The following is a 19,897-nucleotide window of genomic DNA, read 5'->3' as shown; positions in this document are numbered from 1 at the left end:
AAGAATACAAAATAAATAGAATAGTCACAGATGGGATGAGTGATGGGATTAACACAGACATTATAACACTGTTAACGTGCTTACTTCATCTCCTTCATCAACCAGTCCTTGAATGACATTATAAAGAGATCCATATGCTCCTACTGTCACAACGATTTCCTTATTTGGGTCGATTTTCTTTGGATAAAATTTTTCATACAAGCAGGACAGGGCTTTCACAAGTGATGGATGACCCTGTTGGATTAAAAAATAAGAAATAAACCAATTGAATTTGATTACAGAACCAGTTTCTTTGAGGTAGCTCTAAAATGTATGACTTTTAAAAATTTGTATTTCACACTGGTAATTATCCAATGGAAAAACTTTTTGGGTAAGTCCTTTTTATATTATCTAGGCTGGTATTCAGTTCTCAACCTTCCTGACTCATCCTCTCGAGTAATGAGATTACAGGTGTCTGTTACCATACTCAGCAGAAAACTTGTATTTTTAAATGGCACTCAATTAAATTATCAGTTATCAAATTGTTATAATTGTCAATTATGTTTTTCCTAACTTTCTATATGAAGTTATGAAGATTTGTTAATGATGAAAACTGACTTCGAAACAAGAGGTTCAAGAATACATAATTATAAAGTATTTGATTTTAATAGAAATGAACTTAACAGTATTTTTTTTTTAAGGTTTCCCTATGCAGTTCAGGCTGGCCTCGAACTCACTATGTAGCCCAGGTTGGCCTTGAACTCATGGTTATCCTTCTGCCTCAGCCTCCTGAGTGCTGGAATTACAGGTGAGTGCCGCTATGCCTGGCTTTATCTTTTGAGACACCTGTTGTTTTTATAGGTGCAGCACTAGTTTACATGACCATCAACAGCATCTGAGAGTTTTTTCTCTCCTCATCCTTGCCAGCATTTTTGCTTCTGTGATGATAGCCATTATGACTATAAGATGATTGCTTGTCGTGGTTTTGATTGGCATTTTTCTGATGACACGGAGCATTTCCCCATAAATATACATGTACTTGTTGGCCATTTCTTCTCCTTCGAAAGCCCAGTGTAGTGATGTGCACCTGTAATTCTAGCACTCAGGAAACTAGGAGGCAGGAGGATTGCCATGGGTTCAAGGCCAGCCTGGGCTACATAGCAAGAGTGTCTCAAAAGAAAAAAAAAGAAGAAACACCTGTTCGGTCCATTTGTCCATTTTTAAATTGGATTGTATTCTTTGTTGGTTACTTTCTTTCAGTACTAGATTGAAAAATCTAGTCCTAAATGTTTAGATATTCTTGTAAATGTTATTTTAAAAAAATTAGTTTCCAATTATTCATTGTGAGTACACACAAATACAACTGGTTCCTGTATATTGGTCTTGTGTCCTGCAACCTTGTGCAACTCATTCATTAGTTATATTAATTTTATAGAATCCCTTAGGATATATATATTTTTTGAGACAAAGTCTCACTACTTAGTCCAGGCTGGCCTTGAATTCATGGCAATTCTCCTGCCTCAGCCTCTCGAGTGCTGGGATGACAGCCGTGAGCCACCATGCCCAGAATGCCTTAGGATATTTTATGTACATGGTTATTTTCAGTACATGGGTTTCAGTTTTTCTCTTTCTAATCACATACCTTTCTTTCTTTAGGACTTCTAGACAATTTCAAATAACAATGGTGAGAGTGGACATCCAGTTTTTTATACTGTGTGGTATATAGTTATTATCTGTAGGTTTCTCATAGATTTCCTTTAACTGGTTGACAAAGTTCCATTCTACAGTATTCCTGAGTAGCTGAAAGCTTTTTATATGAGGGAGATGAGTAGGAGGGAGGGAAAGGGGATGAAAAAGGAATTAAGATATATTACATACATGTACTAACTTGCCACAAGGGATGTAATCATTGTGTACTGCACACATGTACTAATAAAAAAAGAGGAAATGGGGCAATGGTGGCTCACAGTGGTACTCCCAGCATTCAGGAGGCTGAGGCAGGAGGACTGCCTTGAGTTTAAGCCCGGACTAGGCTACATAGTAAGCTCAAGGTTAGACTGAACCACACAGTGAAACTCTGTCTCAAAAAGAAAAAAAAAGATGGATATATATATTTAAAGTGTATATTCTGTATGTGCTAAGGTGGTCATGTAGTTTTTCTTTTTTATTACATTAATATGCTGAATTGCAATCACAAGCTTTTGCACATTAAGCCTCATTACTGTGATAAGCCATACGTGGTCAGCATGTATTACTTTAACTCAAACTCACAAATATACATACATATACACATGCACATATATGCACACGCCTGAAACTGATTTGCTGAAATCTTTTTGTTCTTACATCCCTGAGGGGCACAGGACTGGATTATCTTTTTCTTTATCTTGTTTGTATCAGACTAATGCTAGCCTCATAAAATGCACTGGCAAACTTTTCATCCTGCTGTATTCTCTAAATGAACTTGTGTAGAATTGGTATTATTTATTCTTTAAGTGCTTAACAGGAAATTATTCATGACAGTGCTAATGCTATTTTAGTGTCTGTATGATCTGAGTTTCTTTTTCCATGACTCATGCTGTAATTTTTCCCATTTTTTATTGATAAATATAGCTTAAGTTTTACTGATTGACTGACTCAATGCACCAGATTCTGGTCCTATTTTCTCTGCTGTTAGTTCATTCCTGTGTTTTTATTGTGCACTTGAACACGGCTGGGAAGGAAATATAGGACAAGGTCTGAGACAAGGATCTGGGTATGAACTTTCATTTTTGGTGGTGCTGGGGACTGAACCCAGCACCGTGTACATTCTAGACATGTGTGCTACCACTGAGCCACCCTCCCAGCGCTGAGGTCGGGGTGTCTAGGTAGATCAAGGAGTGAGAGTCCATGGGAAGCAGGGATTCCCAACCTGTTAAACACTGGGATATGGTCAGTCTCAATGCTTTTCTGAGTTCCCTCATTCCCGGTGCCAAGGTCCCCTATGAATTTTTGCGCTTAGACCAGAGAGGCCAAAAAGAAGAAAAAAAAATAGGACTTCTTCCTTCCTTCCTTCTTTCCACTTGCCAGGCTATCACCAAAGGAAAGACTGACACCTAACCATGTGACAACTCCATGGCTTTCTGGAATAACAGACACAACTCTGCAGTTTAACAATGAGGCATTCATCCCAGAAGGAAGAAGGGAATGGAGGCGGAGAGAGAAGACAAAGGTGACTTGCTGGAAAGTGCACTGAGAGGAATGAGACAGAAAAGACACCCTCCAAGAGGCTCACTGCCTTCCTGGTTGCCCTGGGATCACATTCTGAACAACAGTAAAGTAAGGACGAAAACAGAACTGCTGATGGGTTGAAGGTGGTGAAAGGCTTGTCCTTGAGACAGGGCAGCGGGGAGAGTCCTGTGGTCATCAGGCTGCGACAGCTGACTCTACGGAAGTCACAGAAACACACATTCACACAACGCAGCAGGAACTCTAAAGCTCAAGCGCCTTATGTTCCTGATATACTTACGAAGCCCCGCGTGTACTGATTCAGGTTATCTACTAACGCAATCTTTGATAATTCTTCTTTTACGTATGTTGGAGGCGATATATCTGGAAGACCTTGGCCAAGATTCACCACAGAAGGATCTGCAGCCAACTTGGTAAATTCAGTCCTAAGGTTAGGGGGAAAAAAGCCATAAAACACCAAAAAACAAAACAAAACAAACCTCAAAAATATTGGTATTGATGAGTAGTATACTTACAAAGTTTGCTTTTTATGTCACATGGTCTTACCACAGACCTGAAAACTAGAAATAATTTGGCCTTACAAATTAAGAGTTCCCAATAAAAAGTTACACCACCTATGCCTGTGATTGTGAGTTCAAATCCAGGATGGGCAAGTAGACAATATCCTGTCTCAAAATAAAAAAGGGCCCGATGTAGCTTAGTGCAAAGGTTTGACTTCCATTACCGAAGAAAAAAATTAACACCATAAAGTAAATTTGTCAATATAATGATGGCTGAATTACTGAACCTAAGGCTCCTTACACATCTCAATTTCATGATACCCAAGTTTTAACCATAGATGGCTCCTCTACCCTTAACTATTTTCCACCTGCTGCTAAGTTCTCTTATCCACTGTTAGGGAGCAGGACCAATGAGAAATTCGCTCATGGATTATTCCAAGTTTTTTCCTCTGCCATGTGTCCGTTTGCAGCACAGAGCATGGCTGACCAGGGAAATTCATAAATCAGTGTATGGGCAGCTGCCTTCCTTCCACTATCATTTAATGGATAAATTAGATAAGTGGCTTTATTTTTGGACTAGAGATGATGCTAAAAATCCCCAACTAAGGAACTAAAACTATAGAGGAAGTTTACACCAAATTATTAGTGTTTTAAGAGACTCACCATACACTGCTGTCAAGTCCTTCGATGCGTTTTGCATTTTTCAATTTAGAAGACATTTTCTGAAAAACGTTAAGTATTGAAAAATTTTTAATAATTCTTTAATCAAAATTTGAAAGGCTTGTGAAGGTAACAACATATACCATGGTAGCTGCTGTTTTCCTAGTATCCTGCCTTTGAAGTTCTGTACCAATTTTGCTGCTTTGTTTTGCTTGGCTTTGTTCTGTTTTGTTTTGTTGGATTTTACTATCTTTAAATAATAAAAAACAAAACACAAAATATGAAAGGTCAGTAAGTCATGGGTCATTCTTCCCTTTCCTATCATCACTGTACAGGCATAAGAACCGCAGGGGCGAATTCTAGAGTCCAAAACAAAAATATGAGGAAGAGTCCCTCTCTCGGCAGCTGTTCAAAGGAATGATTTTTGTGCATGTTCTCCTCTAGTTTAAAGACAGTCATTTAAAAGGCTTGCAATGTACTAAGGTGAACAGGAATACTACTTTTAAAAAGCCAGTTTAAAAATATCTTGAGCTATGCTCTGAAGAAAGTAAAATATACTATGAGTTTCACAAAAAAGTTCCTCACATGGTATACAAGAACTCAACAAATGGTTTCTATGTTTATTTGTAAAAAAAAAAAAAAAATTTTTTTTTTGAGATAGGGTCTTTGCTATCAAGTTCAGGCTGGCCTTGAACTCACTAAGTAGCCCTAGACTGGCCTTGTGCTCTCAGCGATCCTCCTGTGTCAGCTTCCCAATTGCAGACATCACAGCTGTGCAGCACATGCCTGGTAACAAATGGTTTAAAAACTACTCACTAAGGGGTTTCAAGTAATAGTAGTTAATGAGACCCAGTAGTGGTTGTATACCAGGCACTGTTCCATGTGTTTCATATAATTTCCTTAGCTAATGTACATGATAATTCTGTTATTAGCCACTCAGATCTATGAACAAAAAGTGAGGCATAGGGAGGATTAAGACCATAGAACTTTTTGCATCTGCCCAAATTCATAAAAGTAGTAGCCTTCAAGCCAAACAGGTTTACCCAGGATTCAGATCCACCATCTGACTGCAAAACCCATACATGGAACTATGGTCATCTGCTCTCTTATAAAACAAGACTTTCTAAAAATATGACCAGAAAACTATCTCTTCAAAGTATATTTAGGTTGGGTCTATTCATACCAAGCAAGCTAAAGCTGTGGTAGAAAAATGTCAGAAGTTATAATTATCATGCGGCATACAACTTTAGTTCTTCAGGTTCTAAAATTAATTATGTCCTATCTCTCAAAAGTACTGAATTAGTTTTGAGTTCATTATTAACAGGCTGGTGGAAATAAGAAAAATGATTGATAGCATTTTTGCAAAAAAATTCATAATAGAATATTAAAGCAATTTTAATTCAATCTGGGAGGAAGATAATGATAATAGTTATTAAATCACCATTGTTCTCATCTATTCTCAATAATGGGACCAAAAAAAATAGCTTTTTAGTGTCCTCTATTTTTCATCTTTGAAACTCAGTGAAATAAATCACATATGTATTCTTTGGGGGTTAACGTGCCTTCTGGCATAGCATCACCATAATTCCCACCTGAACACGACACTATTCTAGAGATTAACAATTAAAAACTGACAGAGAAAGAGAGAAAAAGATTCCATTGACAAATGCTGCTTGCTATCTCTGAAACAATGCTGAGAGCTTTGTGATTTATTCAGTATGGACCACACACACAAAGTGCAGATTCAGGTGTTAAAACGCCAGCACCAGCCCGCTGCCCTGGAAAATTAGACGTTGAGTACAATTTTACTTAAAGCTCAGATGGTTAAGGTCACAGTGCAGTTTGAGACTTCCGTTCTTTAAGATGTGTACTCCAGGCAGCCTCTTCTGATTCTGCGGCCCATGCCTCTCCTTCCATCCCAGTTCCTTGTCTCAACCTCTCTACTTTTTCAGTCTTCGCTGCCCCCCACTCCTGTATGTGCTATTTTCTTCTGCCCAAATGGGTCTGTGCATTCCTCAGCCTCTTTCTCACCATTGCTCCTGTAAGGGGCATCTTCCCTACTTTTTTCCTAACTATCAAGGAAATAGGAAGGCACATACCTTTGTCAGATAGGTTTCAGGCAGGAACTTGGGCCACTGAGCTATAATCCCTGGCTGTCAGATCAGTTTAAGCTTCGAAAGGTCATAAAGTATCACAATAGTTAATATTTTGCTTGCCGAGCACCCATTTTCTCTGCCTTGGAGAGAGTTTAAACTCTGCCTTTAACAGAGTTTATGCCTCTGTTAAGAATGTGGTTTTTGCTTGTTTTTTTGAGACAAGGTTTCCCGGTGTAGTTCAGACCTCTAACTTGTGGTGAACCTCCTGCCTCGGCTTCCGGAGTGCTGGGATTACAGGCATGTGCCACCACACCCAGCTGAGAATCCCCTGGTCCTCACCGCCTTGTCCTTGCACTTGGCTAATGTGGGTCTCACCTGTCACCTTCAATTCTCGAGTTTGATGTCATTTCCTGCAATCTTCTCATTCCCCAAATCAAGGTCCTTCTATGTGGTCTCATTAAATGCAGCACTTTCTACGGTTTCATATAGAGCAAAAGCTTTTATTTCTATGTATCCTGAGCGTGTGAAAATAGCTTGTTTTATTGACACGAGTCACTAGTAGGGTTCTCCAGAGAAAGAGAACCAATGGGAGGAGAGATTTATTTTAAGGAACATTAATCTTATCTAAAAATCACCTTCACAGCAACTTCTAGACTGGTACGTCACTAAATATCAGGGTATGGCGGCCTGGCCAATACACCACAGTGCTCAAAATATCATTCTATGCCTAGCATATGGTGAACTTTCAATGAGTATCTGACAAACGAATTAATAAAAACCCCTCCTATTAGGAGGGAAGTTCTGATCGCATCCAATTTAACTCTGGTGCTTTTGTCAGTTCATGTTATTTTATCCTGCCGAAACCATGACACCAAAGTCCTGACAGTTTCAAATCACAAAGGCTTTGCTCATGCCACTGTCATTCTGAGACACAGGCTGACCGCAACTGCCTGTTTGGAATGCAGCCTATGCTAAGGAGAAGAGTTTCCGCTTGGATATACCCACATCATTTCTACTAATATTTTATTGGTGAAAGCAATTTCAAGTCTAAATCACGGGGTAGGCATGTATAACCATCTGGCAGGGAGGAGCAGCAAATAATTGTGAAGAGCAGCACAGAGAAACAAACACTGAATATATAATCAGACACGTGGTTGTTACGGGTTGAATTGTATCTCTTCAATTCCATACACTGATGTCCTAATTCCCAGTGCTTTGGAAGGCAGCCTTGTTTGGAAAGGGTATCGCTGGAGATGGAATAAGATGAAGTCACTAGGGTACCCAAAGCCATTAAAACTCGTTCCTTATCTGAAGGGGAAGTCTTGGCACAAGCACACACAGAGAACATTCCATGAAGGTAAAGGCAGACATTGGGGGGCTGGGGATTTAGCTCAGCGGCACAAGCGCCTGCCTTGCAAGCAGGCAGTTGTGAGTTCAATCCCTGGTACCGAAGGGGGAAAAAAAAGGGCAGATGCTTCTGCAAGCCAAGAAAGGCCTAGGATCGGCCGGGCATCACCTGGAAACAGGGCACAAGAAGCAGACAGTCTTCCTTGTAGCCCTCAGAAGGAAACGATTCTGCTTTTGCTTTGATTCCAGGATTTTAGTGTCCAGAACTGCCAGGTAATAAACGTTTGTTGTTTACGTCACTTAGTTTGTAATACTTTGTTAATGAAATCCAGGGAAAGGAATTCACTGCTGAAAGTTACAAGACACCTTACAAAGCCCAAAGAAGCCCAGATTTAGCAGCAGATATAAATATTCACTATATAAAAACTACTTCCCATCATAGACTCATCACAAGGAATAAAATGCCCCTGGAATTGGGCATTAGTCCCAGACATATAAAGAAATGTGTGTAAGGCTTGCATAACGTTTTGGAACCAGTTAACTCTAAAAAGTGACTTTTGCTATAGGTAGTAAGTCTGGCAAAGACATATAATGTTCTGTTGTAATATCTGCACACAACTGCAGTGAAATCCTAAGTGGCTTCATCTTTTAACTTGAAAAGGATGCAGTTCTAAAGATCCACCACAAGATGGCATGAATGACAAACAAGGTCGATCCTATTCCACCCTTAAAATGTTTGCACCAAAGGTGCTAGAACAAGTTTGGAAATATGAAAAATAAATACCAAGATTCTAAGGATCTAGCATGTCAAAATTTAAACTTCATCTTTTCTGTGTGTGTGTGTGTGTGTGTGTGTGTGTGTGTGTGTGTGTGTGTGTGTGTTTTGAGTCTTATATGCAGTTCAGGCTGGTCTTGAACTCACCCTGTAGCCCAGGCTGGCTTCTAACTTGCCATCACCCTCTTATCTTAGCCTCCAGACTGCTGAAATTACAGGTGTACACCACCTCTGCCAGCTAAATTATACCTATTTTAAGGAAGTTGTGTATAAGATTATTATTGTTAGGTGGGATAGGACAGATGTTGAAAAAGTTTTCCTAAATGGTGGGCTCAAGTTAGGGAAATCAAAGCTATTTATATTGGGGGCTGGGGATTTAGCTCAGCGGCATAAGCGCCTGCCTTGCAAGCAGGCAGTTGTGAGTTCGATCTCTGGTACCGATAAAAATGAAAAAGACAAAAAAAAAAAAAAAGCTATTTATATCTATATATTGTGACTATCAATCAAGTCTTTATCCAAAGAACAAGATCACAGCCAAAAAAGGTAATCGTAAGAACAAACAACAGGAAAGGGACAGAAATAGAATCAAGAAAACTACATACTGTGTGTGTATGTGTGTGTGTTGATGTTTCAATCACCACTGTAACAACAGTTAGTATTCTTTGATTCCTAAGCATTTTCTAATGTCTTTGTTTCAAAAGCAGATTTAGTTTTGAAAGAAACTTGGTCCTGCCTTCCTGACATCAGGAACTTGAACCTATAGAGTTTTTCTGCAGCTCCATTTCGACCACTCGGCCTGGTCGCTTTCCTTCACCTCACGTGTCTTAACATTCACATCTCCCTTGACATCCCATGTACTCAGTAAAAACAAAACAAAACAAAAAACCAAACAAACAAAAAAAAACATTCACATCTCCCACATCACCATCACACAGGATCTGAGAGTTGAACACTCAAAAATGTTAATGATAATTATCATTGCTGACATATTCAGTGAGCTTGAATACTTTTTAAGTTTTCTGTTGAGCCACAGCAGAGAAAATATTAAGAAATGCATCTTACAAAGGACTTTTATACAGAATATTTAACTTTTAAAATATAAATAACTTTGACAGCTCAGTAAAAAGATAATTCAATTTAAAATGGACATAAGATTTGACAGCCTCTTCCTAGATGACATAACTGGCTAAAAAAGCATATTAAAAGATGCTCAACATCATTAGTTATTGGGAAAATGAAATTGAAATCACAGAGAAATACTATGAGATACCCCTCTGAACAGCTGTAGAGAGCATGTCTAGGAGAGTATGGGCAAGCAAAATTCTATACAACTCTGATAGGAATGGAAAAATGGCATAAGTTCTTCAGAAAATGATTTGGCAGTCACTTAAAAAATTATGAGCCAGCAACAGCCATGCGGGCCAGGAGAACAAAGAAGCCAAGCTACACCCTTCTGTGAGCAGTTGGTGCTCAGACTGGGAGACAAAAAGAGCACCTCCCCCCTCACTCCCCAGCAATTCGATGATTTGGAGGACACATGCTGAGATGATAGCAAGTGAAGTAAAAAAACAACTTTTTTTTTTCTTTTTTTTGTCTTTTTTGTTTTTATCGGTACCAGGGATCAAACTCTCGACTGCCTGCTTGCAAGGCAGGCGCTTATGCCGCTGAGCTAAATCCCCAGCCCCCAGTAAAAAAACAACTTAACGCTTGAATTGTTTGATTGATTTTGTAGGTCTACAGCCAGTAGTCTAAGCATCTATTTAGAGGACAACAATATGCAATACAGCAACTATTGGAGATTTCCTACTATTTTGTTTTTCTGGTACTGAGGATTGAACTCATGACCTTCCGTTTACCAGGCAAGCACTTGAGCTAAACCCCCAGCCCTGTCTTGTTTTTGAAATCCAATATTGTTCTCACTGTTTTGTTCCGTTTTATTTCTTTAAAATAAATTTTAAAAAATTAAACATAAATTAACCACACAACTCAACCATTCCACTGTTCATATTTATCCAGACAATGAAACCCTATGTCTGTACAATGGCCTGTATCAAATGCTCATACCTGGACACAATCCAAAATTCTATTAACAGGTAAACAGAAAAACAATAAAGAGATAGTACTTTACAATAAAAGGAAAGGAACTACTGGTATACTACCATATGCATGAGTTTCTAAATCATTGTATGTGTAGAAAACATAAGGGTATATTACACGATCCCATTTATATAAATTACAAAAAAAAGGGACCCAAACTAATCTATAGCAATAAAGAATAAATTGGCAGAGTGAGGGATGGATTGTGTAGGAACACGAGGACTCTTTAGTGGAAAATGTTCTGTATTTGACTGTGGCAGAGATTTCATGGTCTACTTATGAGCTATATCACCGAGTTAAATTCTAAATGGATGTGGTTTATTAGACTTTGATAAAGATGATTTTAAAAGTTGTCAAGGTATTATGAAATCGTGCCTTTCTTCTTCTAATCAAAAAGGTGCTCAAGACACAGACATTAACAAGAATATCTCATGGATTTTAGATGTTTTCTAAGGTGTATCTACTAAAAAGCCAGATAATTTTTTTTTTTTTTTTGCCACTAGATGGCACAGGAAAATAACAGAATGTTCTAACAGTGGATGAACTGAGGGTAAAACTCAGGATTGGAAATGCACGATGGAGAAAGATGATTTGAATACATACAAGGAAAAAGTTAGTTATGATCAAACTCAGAGGAGTGCTTATTTCACTCAACTTTGAAGCCCCACATATTTAGTTGATTTATTTTGTAAGAACCATGCACTGGCTGTTGCCCAGCCTTAAAGAACTGATTGCAGCAGGCTGGAAGCTGTCTTGGAGCCATTTTGCAACTATTTGTAAATCAAAGGTAAACAGTCAGATAAGCTCTGGTTTTAGAGATTTGATTGACTTCCCTGCATCCTGTGGGGAAATCTGTTTTTGCTTTTATTTGCAAAATTCAATTCCTTCATTTCATCAATATTTGTACTTTCAGACTTTTTCTTCATCTTAATTTGTCAGGTTCCCTCATTGTAAAGAAATAAAAACCTTTAACACATGTTCATCTGTTCATGTTCATCATGACTCATATTTGTATGAGTCATGATCTAATCTTTTTCTGAAAATTACTTTCACAGTATCTTTAGAGAAACTTATAGGAAACAGATTTCTTCAAACCTCAGCTCTGATAGCATTGGTAATTGGAATAGCCAGGAAAAGTTAGGCAAACCAAGAACCAAATTTTTGATTTATTTACTTTAAAAATTGGATCCAAGGGTGGGGATTTAGCTCAGCGGCATAAGCGCCTGCCTTGCAAGCACGTGGTCATGAGTCAGATCCCCGGTACCGCTTAAAAAAAAAAAAAAAAAAGGATCCAAGTGAAGATGTTAGAATAGCAAGGACTGACCCTAAATACACTCCTGGGGTTTGGTCCTTTTGCCTGTCTCCACTGCAATCCCATGCCCTGGACATGCTCATTTGATGAGGGTCGGATACTAAGCAGGACAACTCCTAGAAATGCGGAACTGGGGCTGAGACCCACCTCAGTTTTCCTGGGTACATTGCCCGGAAGGATGGGAACGTGGCTCTGCGGAGGCCCAGACACTCCTCAGACACCTGAGCTCTGAGCCCTGTAAGATATGGCTAGAGTAAAAAAATCTCCAAGGTTCTTTAGAGCAGAGCTCTCAAATCGGATGGGTCGTACTTCCAAATTAAACACAGCAAACTAACAGAGTGTGACGCTGGCTGAACCTTGGACTTCTAAGTGGGCATCCTTGCGTGTTAAAAGGGGATGAATGCCTGAGTCACTTAAAGTGCTCTGGTTATGAAATGAGGCAAATGCAGAAATGGAAAAACACTTCTGGGCTCATAAGATAACCTAAGACCTGGTGTCCACCCTGGATGTAGCAAAGACTCCAGCAGATAGAAGTAAATGGACTTCACACCAAAGCAGCAAAGGAGGTGCTGGGTGAAGACTGAATCCACAGCAAGCGTTGTCTTTGTGTGAGACAGATGTTGCTTTTGTGCTTCTTTGGGAAGCATTTAGATTTTAGAAATTCCTTTTAAAAAAAGTGAGACTCTATTTTTAAAACACAGTTTTAGGTTTACAGCAAAACTGACCAGAAAATTACAGTGAGTAGCCACAAGCCCCTTCAGTGTCCACACACATCCCCCACAACGTGTCCCCCTCTGCCACACTCTTCTTCATTTAAGGGCCAATCATTCGGATTTGCAATGTTTAGCTCAGTTAGTTTTCTGCTCCTCTGTTAATATGCTCTTCTGTTAATAATCTATTCATTGCTTGTCCTCAAAACATTGGTCAAACCTCATTTGTCAAATCTTTCTTGCTTTCCCCCTTGTCCGTCTGTCTGCTTGACAATCAATCAACCATTCCCTGGTTTTCTGACTTTCCGGCACCAGGGTTTGGTTTCCATTTTCATTTTCTTCCCCCTTGCCTTTCTTTTTCTTTCCCCTCATTTCTGTCTTTAGTTTTGTTTTGTTGGTTTTTTGAGGCAGAATCTCACTATGTCTTGAACTCACTGTGTAGCCCCAGATGGCCTTGAGCTAGGAGTGATCCTTCTGCCTCATTACAGGTATGTGCCTCTATACCCTGCCTTCTTCCTCCTGATCTGTGGTCTCACTGCTATTCAAGTTGGCCTGAAAATCCTGGGCTCATGAGATCCTCCTGCTTTGGACTCCTGACTCCAGGGTGGTTGAAATAATAGGTAATAATAGGTTTCTATTTTCCTTTGGGTCTTTAGTATCTAGGTGCTAAAATAGAGGTTTGAGAGTGGTTTATTTATTTATTTTCTTTTTTCCTTTCTTTCTTTTGGTGTTTTAGACAGCATCTCACTATGTATTTGCTCTGAACTTATTATGTAGCCCAGGATGGCCTCAAACTCTAAGCAATTCTCCTGCCTCAACCTCTTGAGGGGTGGGACTCCCAGGCATGTGCCACCATACCCAGCTGGCAATGATTTTCATCTAGGTTCCTCTTATTTTCTTTTCTTGTTGCATGGCAGTATTTTTTTTTTTAGCATTCAAAACATTATTTACTTAAAATTACAAACATAATACAAGCTTTTGTAAAACAAGCAAATAAGACCGAAAGTTGATAGTCTATCTGCTATGGCTTGGATCTCTAATGTCTCCCAACCGTCCTGGGTCAAGGGCTGCAGCTCAGCCTGCTGTGCCATAGGAGCGAGGTCACCTATAGGATGGGGACTCCGTTGGAGGCTGCAGGTCCCTGGGGCAGGCCTTGAAGTGCCTTTAGGGCCTTGAATGTGACCCTAAAATGAAAATTTTACACCCACATAAAAGTTGAGAGGTTAGAATTATGCTAAATACCATGAAATTGCTAATATTCTACCATTTTTGACATACAAAACTGAAAATGACAATTAGGCTGGGAGTGGTGGCACATGCCTATAACCCCCACACTTGGGAGGCTGAGGCAGGAGGATCACTGGCCAGCCTGGGCTACAAAGTGAGTTCAAGGCCAGCCTGAACTACATAGTAAAACCCTATCTCAAAAAACACCAAAAAAAAAAAAAAAAAAGAATCGATTAAACCTCATATAAAACACTCAGCTATTTATACCCAGATTCAGTAATTTTCAAGAACACATAAAAACCAACACATTGTCTGAGTCACAGACAGGAAGCAGCTGCTCAGTGAACTTCAATTCTGAAAGAAAAATCTTTAAGAGCTGGATGTGGTGGCACACGACTGCAATCCTAGCATTAGGGAGGCTGAAGCAGGAGGATCGTTTCAAGTTCAAGACCAGCCTGGGCTATATAGTGAGTCCAAGGCCACCCTGAACTATACAGTGAGACCTTACTGCTTCCCTTCCCCCTAAAAAAGAAATGCCTTCAACTTTACAACACTCAGTCCCAAAGCATGTTTATAAAAAGTACCTGAAAAATTACATTTTTAGTTTGAAGTTGCAGGAAATATACCGTGATTTGTCTGTATGTCATGAGCAATACCTACACCATAAGTAGAGCATCCCAGGAATTTTGAAGAACGAATTGTCTTTAGAAATTTTGCTCCACTACCAAGGGAGCAGAGTCTCCTCGGGGCCAAAAACATGCTACAGGAGAGAAGAAAAATCAGGAAAGGGAGTAAATATACAACCATTGTTTCACTATCAGATCACAATATTCTTTTTATGTGTCTGTCATTATAACAAATCAAAATGGGGTCAGTTGTGTCAGCCCTAACAAACGAAAAGTACTTCTAATTTGGGTATGGTGGTACATACCTATAATCCCAGCACTTGGGGAAGCTAAGGCAGAAGGACCACTGTGAATCCTGAATTACAAGACTGCACTGCACTGCAGCCTGAACTACATGATAAAAATTCAACTTACATTCAGGCAAAGAGCAATTTTACTTATGATTTTGCACTGTGAATGTTGCAATATGAAAAGGCTGCTGAATGAATGCATACAGATACTGTTTCTCTCTCTAACAGCTACAACCAAATCTTAGGCAGGAAATATACTCAGTGGACTCAGAGGGACTACTGATACTAGTGCCTACAAACCTCCTAAATGTGAAGGCTGCCGGAAACTTTAGCTGTAAAAAATAATACAGAAGATGTTCCTTTTCTTTTCTTTTTGACAGGGTTTCCCTACATAGTTCAGGCTGGCCTGGAACTCTTTGTAGCCCAGACTGGCTTTGAACTCACAGCAATCCTCCTGCCTCAGCCTCCCCAGCGCTGAGATTATACATGCTAATCTTATCAATAAAATCTCTGCCCAAATGGCTGCTGCTGAAAACTCTTGCCCCGGTCAATGAAGCTATAATAGCCTGTCAGCTATTTTAGATGATGTCAACCTATGCTAAGCACTCTTTTTTCTCCCCCAAGACAGAGTTTTGCTATATAGTACAGGGCGGAATGCAATATAACCCATGACCTGGAGTTTGTGATCCTCCTGTACTCAGCCTCCTGAGTTCTCGAATACACAGATACCACCCTCCCACCTTGCAGAGAATTTTTTGGATTGTCTGTTTACTTGGTTGGTTATTCATTAGTTAATGTATAACATAAATTCCAACTGGAGGAACCTTGTGTATTGTTTCTCTGTCACACAGTAGGTATTCAGTTACATAATTGTTGAAGGACTAAATACACATAAAATCACTTTAAAATGTTTTAAGTGGGCTATATTTAAGAAGAATCCTTTTGTGAGAGTAACTTTCTATAAGGCAAATGGTGTTCCCTTATGCCCATTTAAATTCAGCATGATTTAAACACTGTATAAGCCAACTGCTTTCCTACAAGTAAACAAATAGGAGCAATAGCTTCACTTCTTGGGATAAACTAGGGTGACAAAGGATGACTCAGAAGGCATAGCTTCTAGCCTTGACATGTGAAAAAAAAAGTTTCTATCTTTAAAACAGTAACTTTCTGCAGTTGGTGCTGAGCCAGTGAATCCGTGGCTCAAAGATAAATAAACTCAATCACTGCTGAAACACACTGTCCGGGCTCATGTGCACTTAGACTGCAGTTTCGGAGAGGTTCCACCCCACTCCGGGTGAGCTGCCACCTGTAGCCACCAGGCCTCAGTGCTCATCTTCTTGGGGAGTTGCCAGGGAAGCTGCTCATTACAAGTTCAATTCCTTCCACACCTCTTGCAAAACACACTACTCATCCTCTTTTGCAATCTTCCACTGTGCCCTTTGGGATTGGCTCACCATAATCTGGCACTTCACTTCATCTTTGTTTTCTGAGATCTTTCTACCTCCTGCTTGAACTCAATTCTCACTGTTCCCTGAAGATGCCACTTTTGTGTTTGTGTCTATACATACATCTATATCTAATGCTATCTCAAATGCTTTTCAATTACTAGTGGCAAAAAATCTGAAATCAGCTGTCTTAGGCAATTTTCAAGTTTACATTATTACTGATCACAGCTGCCATATTTACTGGTGAACTCTTTCCTGCTATTTAGTTTGCTATTGCCCAGCTATTACTTTTTCCTCTGCCCCATTTATCTATCTTCTGTGGTTCCTTATCAGGAATCAAGGAATCGTTAGGGAAGTTTTCTTCTCAACCCCAAGTACTGTGATCATTCTAGGTCTTAGTACCGCCTTCTGCCAGGACCCACCAAACAGCTACGTACGCCTCCTCTCGTCCAGGGCTCTTGTCCTCCATTTGGCTCTAGTGCCTCTTTCTTACAATCACACTCTGTATCTTGCCGTTACCCCAAACTGGTTTGATCCCAAGATAACAAAAAAGACAACAGAGATTCTTTTCCTTGTGCTGTAACTTATTTTACTAGCGGCCTCCTTTTGCTCAATGTGGGGCAATCTATGTTTGTACCCATTACTTCAGAGGAAGTTTGCCGGTAAAGTCAGTTTGGACCTTCACAAAGCTTAAAATATCGCAGATCAAACCCTGACTCCTCCCCAAAACACCCTATTCCTGACAGTTCGACATTAGTGACAGCCCTCATTGTTCTCCTGCCTCTCTCCTATCCACCTTAAATGGCGGGATTTTTCAAATCCAGACCCAGCTCTTGTACTGTGCTACTGCCTCCGCAGGTAATCTGGTAGACGCTTTGGGGGCTTTGATGGAGCACGCCTGCAACCTCAGAGCTCCAGCAGATGGCGACTTCGAACCCAGTCTGGTGATTTAGACGCAGTCTCAAAGTAAACAATTAAAACGGTTTGGGGGATGTGGGTCAGTGTCCAGGCTGTGGGTTCAATCTCCAGTACAGCAGACAAAAGCCAAACAAAACAAAACAAAACAAAACAAAACAACCCACTCAAACAAAAACAACTCTAAGCAAACTGATTAAACAGATTTTTTAAGTGTTTGCTGATTCTCTTAGCAGTGGGAAGAGAAAAACTAGTGCCCCTTTGACTATTAATGCTCCTTCAGAGGTATTTTGTTTGAAATAAAATCTCAAAGGGAAAATTGTAAGTACTATCCAACATCACTGAATTACTGATTGATTTTTTAGGTGGCCTCGTGTAAAATGGTCATACTACTTAATTTCCAGCCTTAAGTGTTCCCTCTGCCTCAGTGGTCAGTATTGTGCCTACCTGGACAGGAAGCCCTTTTCCTGTATCAATATGCCTAAATCATCCCAATAAAACTCTCTTGCTGCGCTTTCTTTGGGGAGGCATTGCTTTGAGGGTGAACTCCAGTGTGCCCCTTCCTTCATTCTTTCACTTCTTTAATCTCCTCCAGGTCGTGCTGATTAGCTTTGCCTCACCAAGGAGCAACTCTACCCCATTCAGTGATAGATTCAGAACCTCTGAAGCAGCTTTTTTGGTCTGCACTTTAAATAAACAAGCCTCAAACAGTATTTTCTAATGTAATAACACTGCATGTATGTATTAGGTGTATTCACTGATAAACTAAATAAATTGATAAGTTTGGGTATCATGGAAAAAAGGGAAAAAATCAAAAGGCATCTAGCTTTTAACTCTGAAGTGTATTTTCATTGCATTTTTCCTGATTTCTCCCTGAAATGATGCTTGGTTTGAAAATAAGGAGGCAAACGTGAATTGGGAGTGTTCCAGTCAAATCTAATCACGGCATAAAATTATTGGTGCATAAAATCCATGTTCAAATGCACATGATGGACGGAAAATTAAAATGAGCTTCCAATTTGCCCACCACTGGAATCAACTCTTTAAGGTAACATTCAGAAGGCGTGCTTGGCAGACTTTGAGGTCTAGTGAATTGCTGGGAGCAGAATCCAAAACTTAAAGGTAAAGAAAGGAGTCAAAATAACCTTTTTAAGTTAAAAAAAATTCAAAGATAGGGGCTGGGGATTTAGCTCAGCGGCATAAGTGCCTGCCTTGAAAGCAGGCAGTTGTGAGTTTGATCCCCGTACCGATAAAAAGGAAAAAGACAAAAAAAAAAAAAAAAAATCAAAGATTAACGCCGTGGACTTTCTTTCAAATTATCAAGTTATACACATTTGCATGTGCAGGAAGAGATTTAGTTAATTTGCCCAAGTCAAGAACAGGCCAGTTAACCACAGCATGAGGATGAGTAACAGAGGCAACTGCGAAAAGGTTTTGTGCTAGTGCATGGCTCAGATTGCCAGAAAGGTCTGGCCAAGCAGATGATTTTTCCTTCTTGCTTTACCTGTTATTTGCTCGCAGAATGCTTATAAAGTTCACTGATTACAAAAACACAGGGTGCCTAGGCGAACTAGGTGCTGGCTGGGGAAAGTACAGCTGGAAGGATAAACTTCAAAGTCAGTCATCATAGCAGAAGTAGAAAAAAAAAAATAGCCAGTCAGCCAACACAAGATTAAGGGCTGAAAAATCGCTAAGTAAAATTATATCCCCCGCGGGGTGTGTGTGTGCTGTACATTGATCCCCCCCCCCCCAAGTGGAAAGCGTTCTACCACTAATTCACGCTGCCAATGCCTGCAGCACTCTGGGAAAATGGGACTCGTGTAATTATAGCTTTCTCCAAAGGGAAGAAATGTGACTATGAGTTAGCACACGAGGTAAAACTTTCCAACAGCTGGTCCGCAGCGGCTGCGAGGGGTGGCAGTGAGCCAGCTGGCCGCTAGTCCCGCCCAGCAGTAGAGTTCACTAGTGGGGTGAACGATTTCTGTGGTAAGCAGTAGCTCTAGGCCTTCTCAAAAGTAAGATTGTCCCTCTTTTCTCCTTTAAAAAACTTCGCATTCCTCTAACATTCACTCACTTGGCGGGTTAACAGCCTTTGTTTCCTTTTTGCAAAATGAAGAGCTCGGCTAAGAAATGAACTGCAGCCAGCTTCAACATTACTTTATAAATGCGCAAAATTGCAAAATAAAAAGCAGATGGGCACGACAGTCCGGCGTGCAAGGACTGCGTCCCAGGAGGCCAGTGGGAACTTCTGCATTCGCCCTCTAGAGCTGCCAGATTTTAAGCCCCAAGATTGCACCTGCCTGCAGGTGTCTCAGCTCTGAACACCAAAGCCGAGTAAGATACACTACAGATGGGGGCTTTTCCCAGTTTCTCAAGTTTCGGAGGCCTTAGCCTCGCGCTTCATCCCGCAAGCTCCGCACACCCCGCAAGCCAGGGCTGCAACGCCCGGCAACCACAGGCGCAGGGTACAGCGAACACTCACCTGGCGACTAAGGGTACCAGTTTCTCCCGGATTTGGGGTCTGCGGGAGTGAGTTGATCCAGGGCGCGTAGCCCGGTCGAGAGTGACTCTGAATTCTAGATGATGATTGGCTGGAAGGTTAAGTAGGAGCTCCCGGATTGGATACGGGGTGGTGGGCGTGAGGGGCTCAGGAGTCAGGAGGCCCCGGATCTGGCCGGGGATTGGCTATA

At 40.4% G+C, this 19,897-nt stretch overlaps 1 protein-coding gene and 1 long non-coding RNA gene across 4 annotated transcripts in view; one reads left to right on the top strand and one right to left on the bottom strand.

Moving 5' to 3' along the window:
* The window catches only part of Kyat3 (kynurenine aminotransferase 3), a 47,191-nt gene extending 27,325 nt beyond the window's left edge, over window positions 1-19,866 (bottom strand). The window contains exons 1-5 of one of the 2 annotated variants that reach the window (XM_005007911.4): window positions 19,690-19,818; window positions 14,592-14,691; window positions 4,371-4,429; window positions 3,488-3,632; window positions 85-234 (exon numbers count right to left, since the gene is read on the bottom strand). In XM_005007911.4, coding sequence (XP_005007968.1) covers window positions 85-234; window positions 3,488-3,632; window positions 4,371-4,429; window positions 14,592-14,690 — 453 coding nt within the window. In that variant the 5' untranslated portion in view covers window position 14,691; window positions 19,690-19,818. Of the gene's footprint in view, window positions 1-84; window positions 235-3,487; window positions 3,633-4,370; window positions 4,430-14,591; window positions 14,692-19,689 lie in introns of both variants that reach the window. The other variant, XM_003479048.5, reaches the window with a different exon arrangement.
* On the top strand, window positions 12,867-18,230 carry LOC134477843 (uncharacterized). 2 transcript variants are annotated; one of them, XR_010050084.1, is made up of 3 exons: window positions 12,867-13,192; window positions 17,151-17,258; window positions 17,803-18,230. It is a non-coding gene; the product is annotated as an uncharacterized LOC134477843 (long non-coding RNA). The 2 variants fall into 2 exon arrangements; XR_010050082.1 differs by having other exon boundaries at window positions 17,151-18,230.
* Window positions 19,867-19,897: the final 31 nt, after the last annotated feature.

This window comes from Cavia porcellus, unplaced genomic scaffold (assembly GCF_034190915.1).
Source record: "Cavia porcellus strain 051 isolate PalLab524CR breed Dunkin Hartley unplaced genomic scaffold, mCavPor4.1 scaffold_1, whole genome shotgun sequence".
NCBI lineage: Eukaryota > Metazoa > Chordata > Mammalia > Rodentia > Caviidae > Cavia > Cavia porcellus.
This window is presented reverse-complemented; position numbering and strand designations above follow the sequence as displayed.